The 11,074-nt window shown below is 40.1% G+C and overlaps 1 protein-coding gene across 2 annotated transcripts in view; it reads right to left on the reverse strand.

The window, feature by feature from the left end:
* LOC112142978 (phosphatidylinositol-binding clathrin assembly protein) overlaps positions 1-7,950 on the reverse strand; it is a 28,450-nt gene extending 20,500 nt beyond the window's left edge. For both annotated transcript variants that reach the window (XM_024266697.2, XM_024266696.2), the window contains exons 1-2: positions 7,142-7,950; positions 1,340-1,482 (exon numbers count right to left, since the gene is read on the reverse strand). In XM_024266697.2, coding sequence (XP_024122465.1) covers positions 1,340-1,482; positions 7,142-7,271 — 273 coding nt within the window. In that variant the 5' untranslated portion in view covers positions 7,272-7,950. The remainder of the gene's footprint in view (positions 1-1,339; positions 1,483-7,141) is intronic.
* Between the last annotated feature and the right edge of the window lie 3,124 nt (positions 7,951-11,074).

Below are 11,074 nucleotides of genomic sequence, written 5' to 3' on the forward strand. Positions count from 1 at the left end.
TACATTACCCAGAAGCCATCAGTGTTCCTACAAGGTTTTCCGATGAAATCTAAAGTGCAGTGATCGTATATTGATGGTAGCAATGGAGAGAATTAAAAAAAGTGACAGGAGACAAATAAGCGAAAACATAAGGAAAAATACAAGAGAGTAGGATCATTTTGAACAAGAGTGGGACGGGACAGGATTATTTTTTTAAACTTTGATCTGGGAACAGGACGGGACAGGAGTGAAAATCCACTCACGTGTCCTTCATCCTCTATTTCTCATCTAAATTATCTTTCAACTTCTTCCCATTTACTTTGGAAAGTCCTGCACTAAGTTCTATCAGACTCCTGAAAAAAAGATAAATTTCTTGAGAAAATCTACCAGTTTTTCCTAATTCTTACCCTTGTTAAAGAAATTAAATTAAAATGATCTTTAGTATGGTTATTGAGCACATGTATTAAGCAGTAGTATGTAAATATTGCATTTTAAGGGTAAAATAATGCCCAAGAAATCCTATCTTTTTTTTGTACTAATTGATATTTTGTTGCCATGGTGATAAAGATCAGACTCCAACTTTGTGTTTTCAAGGAATAAATCTCAAAAATTTTCTCTGTCTATTAAAACTATTCACAATCCACCTCTTTCTAACTCCTCTTTTTGCATTCAACAAGGCCTCTAGAAAAAAAAAAAAGCGAGTAAGATTTCAAATTAAGGAGGAATTGATGCCCGCTAATTGGCCATTAAACATGAATGATTCCTGGTTGGACAGAACCTGTCCAGACACGTGAGGCAAAACTCTCAGTCAGCTTCCAGCAGCCCTGACAAATATTCAAAGCATCACACGCTTCCGGAGGGTCATCATCACAGCGGTAATCTCTGCCACAACCTTTCTTTCTAGTCTGAGCCGCTCGTCGTTTAGCATGTTTGATGTTTCGCTTGTTGATCTTGCGGGGTGAGCGGCGTGGCGGGGTGATTTGTCATGCCGGCCATTGAAATGTCAGCGTGAAGCTCCATCGGTCCGTGTTGGACACATGGATGATACCGCTTCAAAGAGTCTATCTGGGAAGGGGCTGCAAAGAAATGGCTACAACATGAAACAAATATATATATATTTACAAATCAATAACTCCTGACTGAAAAAAGCATAACAGCTTTTGCTCTTTGTATCTAATGAATTTATTGATTTTATTTGATCTTTTTACATTTTTACAGTTTCTCCTACTTTGATATATTTTTGAATAAAAAAACAAAAAACTGGTGGAAACTTGTTTAATTAAGAAAAATCTTGAAAATACCAATAAAAATAATAACTTTTTTGTACTAATAAGACATTTTGAAGCAGAGTTTTGCTCACCTCGTTGCCGTACATCATGAGGTGGTGTGTGGTGATGAGTGCTTTGAAAACCACAATCCAGCTGTTGCTCGCTGTGCGCTCCAGCAGCGTGTCTGCCAGATGTGGGATGCTGACGTTCAGCTCATTGGTGCAGTGGATCAGGTCTGGGGGACACAGAGCGTGAAACGTGAGCGGCTCTGGGAGGAAACAGAAGCAGGTGCGTGGCCAAGAGGTTGGCCGTGCTGGTTTCGGCGCTCCCTTCTGCCCGCTGTAACCCCAGCTGTTCATTTACCGCAGCAGCCAGTGACAAAACAGCAATTCATATCCTCTGAGAGCTCGCCAGTTATTCGGAATCGATGAAATGAGGGAACAACCACAATAACTGAAGTCGCATCGACTGCTGCACTCACTGTGACTGTAACAGCACACAAATCTATACCGAAACGATTGCTTTGATAATAGTGTGTAAAGACGGGCGAATCAGAACCAGAGCTGCTGTTCACACATTTCACGCTGAAATCCACTTTTTTTTTTAAATAAAAAATGCGTCCACCTCAGTAAAAAGAAACAAAGAGGTCAAATCTGTGCCAGCAAAATCAATTGTGCTGCATCTCTGGTGTTCAAGCTGCGACGTGTCACAAAATCCTCCCTTCTTGAAGTCAAAAACGCTGTTGGAAATGTGTTTTTAGAGAAACAAATCCCAAGTTAGCGTGAACTGTGGGACTGAAATTGGATGTTTTCTGCATCCAGAGCTGGACAATCCCAGCGGGTGCCATGGTGACAAGTCTGATGCATGTGGAAGGCACGCAAGGCAACAACTCGACAAATGCTTCTTTTTCCCTCGTCGCTGAGTGTAAAAGCCTCAGCAGGACCGGCAAACTGAGAAGCAATAATAACAATACGTTGGTGAAAACATGAACTCAGTCAGACTGTCAGCCTCACTGCTGCATTAATGTCGTGACATTTGTCACCTGCTTCAGGCTGCTGAGTGTTCTCGGCTGTGGGCGCGGCGGACAGAAATTAAACAAGAAATACCATCAGTGTGGATATTTCATGCTTTTTTTTTGTTTTTTTTTTTAAGTATTTCTGCACAACACTGTGTTAAAGTCCAACTTTGATCATCTTTTTGAAACTGTTCCCAGCGGTCTTTTGATTGAAAATGATTACAAATGGGCCTTACAGTTGAAATGCTTTGAAATACCGTAGAATCGTATCGTAGCGCTCAGTGGAAACAAAATTAAACATTAATGGTTGAACAAAAAATGGCGACCAATATCGATACTATCCACCCGTGGCAAAAATTTTGAAACAAAGTCGTACGTGGATCTATTTCTCTGCAAGTGCATCAGAATAGAGTGCGACAGGGAGTTTGTGGCCCGTCGAATGTTTCACTCACCTCACAGCTACAAACTTTTCCTAACAGTACTTTTTCAGCGATTTGAATAAAGAAATATTTAAGAATGCAATTTTAAGCTAAATTTTCTTTAAATATGTCCTACTTTATGATAAAGATGCCACCAAAAAAATGGTAAAAACACATTTTTATTGTTTTTAAGATCATTAAAAATGACAAGATATGAAGTTAAAATTGTTTTAAAAGTGTTGCCAAATTGTTATCTGAGATGGTATCTAGGTTTAGGCAGCTAAAAGTGAAAATCATGAGTTATTGTGATATTATAATTTGACACACCTGCTTAGGGTTTTTTTTAAGACAAAGGAAGTAAATCTAGAAATTATTCAGTCTAGAGACAGTGAGGAAAAGACAGGAAGTAGATCTGGAGGTAGCAGAGATGAAGATGCTGAGGGTCTCTAGGAGCGACCAGGATGGATAGAATCAGGAATGAGAACATCAGAAGGACAGCACATGTTAGAGGTCAGACTGAGATGGATAGATAGATAGATGGATGCTGAGTCTAGAGCTGCCATACAAGAGGACTAAAAGTAGACCAAAGAGGAGGTTTATGGATCCAGTGAATGAAGGCATGAAAGTAGCTGGTGTTAGAGGAGAGGATGCAGAAGAAGCTGATTCACTGTAAAGGGAAAAGCTAAAAGGAAAAGATGAGGGGTCCTAAAGGACGATGTGACCTCTATAAAAGTTCAGTCCAATCAAATACTCAACCGTCTGCCAATAACTGCAGCGGCACCAAGGTAAAGACAGTTTAATACACCTTTAAGTAGCTAAAGTTAAAAAAAGAATTAGCCTAAAGACACTTGCATCAAAATGAAAAAGTTTCTTCAGTTCAATATTTCCTCGTTTCTCCATCTACAAGGATTTGTCCATCGACCTGAGCTGAGCACCAAGGGATGTGGATTATGTGACTGACAACCCCTCATTTAAAAACAGCACTGAACAATAACACAATTAGATATTTATGTCTCACAGAAATCAAAGAAATGTCTAATCCCAGTTAGAATAAATGAAGTGTGAGACTGAGGGGAATTCCTCTCATAAAGAAACTTAGTTAAAGAAGCAATAAAAACTTTATTCCAGTGCTTTAAGACCTTGGCTTTAGATAAAGGAAAAAAATATTGTGGGGTGAAATTGGATTGGAAGATAAGAGCATAAAAAGCACACTCGCGTGTGGAACAGTGCTGTCATCGATTGTATTCTCGTCCATTTGTGATGAATTTTTTTTCACCAGAAAAAGCAGATGTATCTAATTTGGATGCTTGTCAAATAAAAAAATAGATTTGAACCAAACTAACGGTTCCTTCCATGACACAGTGGGCTACGTCACACACTGAGTAATGCTACTGACTGTGCTTTCAGGCCAGAGGGTAATTTTTGGCCTGATTACTATTCCGATATTCCATTTCCTTCTCTGTTAAGCTCATCATCTGCTATTGGTGGTAAATAAAAAACACCAAAAATTGATAAAACTAAAGTAAAAAAAAAAAAAAAGAGTAAAACCTTGGTTGGTGAATTCTGAGCAGCAGCTTTTTGTTTGATTTATAATGCATCGCGTTTGGAGAAATAGCAGAACAGTTCATATTTACTTTATCGTGAGCCTCCTGCAGAAATTAAATAACAAACCTCTAAAACTCAGCAAACGGATTCAGGGTTGCTGCCCATCAGATGGTCTGTGTTTGAGAGCTGAACGCATGAATGTACACAGTGTTCCAGGATTTAGCTTTCAATCCTATTGAACTACAAGGCCAATTCTTCCTGTTCTGTTCATCTAAACATAGATTTATATCAAATATTACTAATAAAAATCTGTTAGTAATCTAATCTAATCAAAAACATAAGATTTACAGTTTTATTCATAATCTGCTCTTCCAAATCCAGTCCAAATGTGATAGTAAATATAGTTTATATGAACATTGTACATTAATTTACGCCGTTTTACTCCAGAAAGAGAGTCTGTAAATGACAGTTTCAGCTTCTGTCTCCAAACACATTTTTTTCTGCTGTCATTCCCTCTGAAGGCTGTTATAACGGCCCCATTATCCACTGTCAGTCATGTTTTTGGAAAGCGTTTAAAAGCCAAAGTCGAACAAAAAAAAAAAAAAACGGACTGAAATGCTGCTACGGTCGAACAAAGATCTCAGTCCTGATATTGCTCAGATGTGACTCATCTCAGAGCACTTTTTGTTAAATCTTTTAGTCACTTACTTCCCCACATATTTCTTCTTAAGTAGCTGCAAAAGCAAACCCACTGACCTTCTGATTTAAAAAAAAGAAAAAATGGCGGCAGATCTATCTCGTGCGTTTTTGCTCTGCGTTACATTCTGTACTAGGCAGACAATCAGGACCCTCCAGTCGAAGATGCATCCACTTCTGTTCGAGCAGCTGAGCTACAAAACACTTATTCAGCTAAAATGTAACGCAGGGGGGATGAATTGAAGTGCTGGGGGGTTTTCCTCAAAGAAAAGATGAGAAATGGTACAAAAGAAGCTCTCAAATTACTACCTTTGCCAGAACAAAGTGACCTATTCTTCTTTGTTAAAGTTTTTTGTCCTTTCCACAAAGTATTTATTGTACAAAAAAATCAATTTGACTATTGGAAATGTGTCAAATAAAAGCTTTAGTTTTATTTTCTCTGTTTGAGTATTCATGTGCTGCATGTTTAGACCTCTTAATTGTGCTGCCACAAGCGATTATTTTAATAGTCGACTAATCACCGATTATTTTTTCAGATTAGTCGTGCCAAAGATTTAGTGCCAAATTAGCCTAAAAAACAGAAAAAAGCCTAAGTTAGCCAAACAGCTAGCATGCATCTGAAGTTTTAGCTAAACTTTAAGTTTACCCTAAAAAAACGAAACAAAAAAAGGGCTAAATTAGCCAAAATAGCTAGCTTGCAGTTGAAATATTAGCTAAACTCCAAAAGAGCCCAGAAAACCTTAATAAATCTTAATAAATGCCAAAATATTCCAAAAAGCTAGCAGAATGTCATTATAACTTTCAGCTTTACTACACTCTGACTCATATATAACGACTAATCGACTATTAAATTAGTCGTCAACTATTTTAATCGTCGATTAATCGTGGCAGCCCTACTAAGGAGCAGGGGTGCAAATCATGTCATGTAATTTGTTTGATTGCTCTTTGCAGTCTTTCGTTTGGGCTGCATGGTGGTACAGTGGTTAGCACTCTTACCTTATAAAGAAGGAGATGCTGGTTTGAATCCCAGCTAGGACTTTTCTGTGTGGTTTCTCTCCAACAATCCAAAAACATACTTCGATTTGGTGTTTTTTTAATTTGTTACTCTAAGTGTCCCTATAGGTGCGACCTTTCCAGGGTGAAGGACAGACTCCAGCAACCCTGTGACCCCCCAGGTTAAAGATTGGGTTGCATTACTTTACAAAATAACAGTCAGTACTGCAGAGTCCAATTTATAGGACTTGAAATCCTTCATAATCACCTTTGATTTGATTCTATCAGGATCAGATTAAAGTGAGATTTACGTGAAAATCATTTCTTAAAACAAACTTCCATAAACTTTTACGCATTTTCTGCTTCTGTTCTTTTAAGAAGAAGAGGAAAAGATCGCCCTATGATGCGCTATGGCCGTGTGGCACACCTAACGAGACCTTATTCCCAGTTTGCTGTGCTGTGGACTGTGTAATCTGCTGCCAAACTTACCGGCTGAATGGCTGTGTGCGCAGCTGGATGCCTGACTCTCAGATGTTTGGCTACTCGCCTCCCTGAATGATTTATCCCCATTTCCTCCAGATTAGCAATCCCCCCTCTCTCTGCCTTGTCTGTGTCAGCCCGATTGATAAGATGCGCGCTGTATCGATCAAGTGATTAGAAAGGAGCACCAAAGCTATAACAGCAAGGCAGAAATCTATGTGATGGACTCCACACAAAGGTAATTATGACCGGGATGTGGGGATGGAGACGCTTTTTTTTCCCCTTTTTTTTTTGTAACGCCCACCACCAGCAGCCACTGTCCGGCATCCGATTTACGCAGCAGAGGACGTGACAGTGAACTTGCAGAAACGAACCCCGCACAATAACGCACGTTCTGCCTCCGCTCAGAGGGGGGCTGCAGTAATGAAGAGGGCCCCACACACCATATATGATTAGCCGACAGCAGAATGGCCTGCTCCCCTCCTGAATGCTGAATGACATGCCCATGGAGTCACTCCACCAAAATGAGGCGGCGCGGTGCGCACACCTTTTCTGCGTAAAATCCCCGTCTGGGGGAATGTGATGGAGCCTAATGAGAGCGGCCGCGAGCAGAACCGGGCCGGATGAGAGTGGAGGAAGCGCAGCAGATGCTGTTCGTACAGGCTGTCCTTTGTGAGGGAGGGAGCGGGCATGCATGCAGGCAGGCGGGCTACAGTAAGGAAGCAGTGATGGTATGCTTAACCTACAGTCAAGGTGTTTCTTCTTGGGTCCGCTGACTTCGTGCGTCGTGGCCTTGCAGACGGCTTTGCTGATGGCAGAACCGGTCATGCTGTGCTGCGCGGCGGCGATCCGGTCCGTCAAAGACTGTCCCGACATGTTACGCAGGAGGAGGAGGAGGTGGTGGTGGTGGTGGAGGAGGAGGAGGAGGAGGAGGTGGTGAACGGGAAGGCAGGCGGAGTGATGTCCGGGTGGGGGGAACCGGGGAGGACGATCAAAATGTCTTTAACGGCGGGGAGGAGGGTAGTGCCCTCTGTGAGGAAGAGGAGGAGGAGGAGGTGGAGGAGGAGGAGGAGGAAGGAGGCAGCAGCGTTCACCGACGAGGATCCGGTGAGAGAATTCATGCGGCGCACAAAAAAATGAATAAAAAGCAGAAGATCTTCACATCAAAAGATGGTTTGAATTCATCCAAAGCGGAAAAAATGGGAACAAATCTGCGCGTCAGTGCATCAACGAGACAATGTGCGCAAAAATCACCCCGAGAAGGTCCAGAAAAACGAAACCAGAACATTAAAAATAGATATCAGCCTTCAAAAAAGATGCTGTCCTTCACCTTCTCCTCTTCCTCGCCCGGTTTCTCCTTTTAATCTATGAGCGCAGAGCTCCTCTGTGATCCGCGCTGGCTGCATCCATTATCTGCTGCGCTCTTTTTTTTTACCCCCAAGCCTCAGAATCTCCTCACAAAGGGAGTATTTCTATTTTGAGATTGCCGATAGGCCAATTTCCAACCCCCTTATTTATTTCTTTATTTCCTCTCCAGTCAAAACTTGTGCGTAAAATGGCAGCACATGAATCAGGTGACTTGGAAAGGAGGGCGATTGGGCCACCTCTCGGGTCCGGGGAGGGCATCTTAAAGCAGAAGTATGCCCGCAGTTTCAAAGCCGGGCATCAGCTGGTTCGTCACCTTGAACGCTTCAACCGTGTGATGTGGAAACTCCATGATTACCTGCTGTCCAATGAACGGCAGACACGTAGAAGGGAAAAGCACAACACAAAAGGTGCGCGATGATCCGCACAATTCCCTGCACTGCAGTCTGTCCACTATTCACAACCTGGATTCAAAATATTAAATCTGTAGGTGCCACTTCTAATATTTTGAAAATTAGATATTTGCCTTTTAATCTGCTACAAATTTCTTATAGCAAAAAAGGTTAAAAAAAATCTTTGAACTTAAGGGAAATTCTTCCCAAAAACCTCTTCAGATGAATAGCTTTTATTAGATAATTGAAAATGGACTGTGTCCTTGAAAACAGATCCATGCTTTCAATGGATGTGGAGTTCCTTTTGTGTCATTTCTCAAAAGAGTGACTCATGTTTGCCTCATCAAAAACGTTAATCTATATATTCAGATTTCTATTTCAAATCAAATATAAATGCAAAACATTATAGACAATAATAAAAAAATATTGCACTTTAAGTTTATTTTATTAAGTCTGGCGATGCTGTACATATTGTGATATGCGTCTCACGATACATATCACAATATATCCCAAGACTGTACCAGAACAATAACTTGTTTTTCTCTGAGCCCACTACGAAGCATCTGCGTTTTTATATGATACTGACAGTAACATGGCACAGAGTTCTGGTTCGGTATCCCAAGAAAAAACTAAGTATTTGTCTCACAACAACAAAAACTGCAAGGTTGACTGATCATTTAACACAAGCTGGTTCTCACGAGATCTTGTTGTTTTGGTTGCGGTGTAACCTGCTCAAAGAGGCTCAGTGTGCTGCCAACTAGCGGTCGGTTAAAGTTGAAAACAAAAGTAAGACACAGAACTACGTTTGCTTATGAATAATGAATTAAATATCGTCTTGTCAACATTTTAAACCAATACAAGTATCTCCAAATGAGATACCGCGATATATCGCGGAATCGATTTCTCCCGAATATTGTCTTGTTAGCAATTTAAAACGATACAAGTATTGCCACATAAAAAATATTGTGATATATATTGCAGAATCAATCCCCCTAAATATCATCTTGTCAGCAATTTAAACCAATACAAGTATCGCCAAATGAAATATCGTGATATATCGCTAATCAATTTCTCCCAAATATCATCTTATCAGCAATTTAAACCAATGCAAGCATCACCAAATGAAATATCGCGATATATCGCCAAATCCATTTCCCCCTAAATATTGACTCTTCAGCAATTTAAAACGATACAAGTATTGGCAAATAAAAAAATACTGCGATAAATCGCAAAATTGATCATCCCCCCAAATATCATCTTGTCAGTAATTTAAACCAATACAAGTATCGCCAAATGAAATATCGCGATAAATCGCCAGATCGATTTCCCCCTAAATATCGACTTGTCAGCAATTTAAAATCGTATCAGGGTATAAAAAATATCATGATATATTGCAGAATCGATTCCCTCCCTAAATATTGTCTTGTCAGCCATTGAAACTGATACAAGTATCAGCAAATAAAAAAATATTGCGATACTTCACCAAATAGATTCTTTCCTACACCGCTATAAAATACGTGCGACCAATGCAGCATCTTGGCTGCACATATTATGCACGTCCAAATTGCTTAGTAGCACTTAAATTTGTGTGAATAACATTCCTATATGTCATTTTTAACTTCTTTTGACTACAGCGCACACAAGTTCCTTTCAAAATAAAATACACCAGATATCCTCCTGCAGCAGCTGATTTACATGAATGAAAAATCCAAATGAAACATGACATTTTCTATCATTATGACATATTTTTACTAGTGAATATAAACATGTTAACATTCAACTTTTTCTTTAAATATACATGTTTTATGCTTATTCTAATCATAAACCACGTTTACTGTTTTCCTCTAAAGGGCTAAAGAGACACAATGTAAGGATAAAAAGTCACATGTGCATACCCAGACCGTGTAGGTGTAGTTGAAGTATACTAGATAAATACTTTTTCAGAGTAAATTGGAACATTTTAAGTGTATAAAAAAGTGAAGTATACTGAGTACTTTTTGCTATGGGGGAGCTGCACCCTCTGAGTCAAACATGAACAGAGTATTTATGAGGCCCTCTGAGAGAGGCTGAAGCTGAGTGAAGCATCGGGGCAATAATCCGAAGCGCATGATACAAAGTGTACATGACTGCACGCTTTGACTCTCCACTGAACAATGCTATAGGCGGCCTTAACCCCTGAATCAACAATTCATATGACTGCAGATTACCTTTGCTGCAGAGAAATGACTCATGATTAATACAAGACCAGTCAAATCCATGCATCCAGGAGGAGGAGGAGTGTCGGTTCACTTGATTATAAGTTCTTTTTTTAATGAGTAAAGTAATATTTTAGCAAACAGAAAATTCTTTTTGTAAAATAATTCTGTTGCACAAAACTTTTCTTGTTAAAAATCCTCTTTTTTGTGGCACAAAAACTGCTATTATGCAAGATCCTTAAAGATTATGAGTCAGGGAATCTCAATAAAAGAGAACTTACATGAATGTTGGCTGTATTAGAACAGTGCTTGTGTCCTTGATAGGCTTTTAACAAACACAGTCTCTAAACCATTTAGTTCACTTCATCTTACGCTAAATGTTCTGACAGCTTTAATGTGCTTTAGTTCTGCTCTGGAGGGAGATTTCTGTTCCATCTTCATCTGACAAATGACTAACAGCTGCTGGAGGTAAACTGTGAACCAGAGGAGCGGCTCACCTGTCGGATGGAATCACATTTGCTCTTTCGTCCTGACGTAGCCGTCCCTCCATGCTGGGATTAAATAACAGTTAGGATGACACTCCAATGGTTCCCACTGCTGTCGGGGAGCTTCAGGTTTCTAACACGCTGTCAGGGCAGAAGCCGTAATTAAGTCTGATCTGTCTCTATCCCCTCGTGGCCTTTCGCTGGAGAGGAGACTCGGTATGAAAATGGTTAAAATTCAGCTT

Source organism: Oryzias melastigma, linkage group LG14 (genome assembly GCF_002922805.2).
Source record: "Oryzias melastigma strain HK-1 linkage group LG14, ASM292280v2, whole genome shotgun sequence".
NCBI classification, from domain to species: Eukaryota; Metazoa; Chordata; class Actinopteri; order Beloniformes; family Adrianichthyidae; genus Oryzias; species Oryzias melastigma.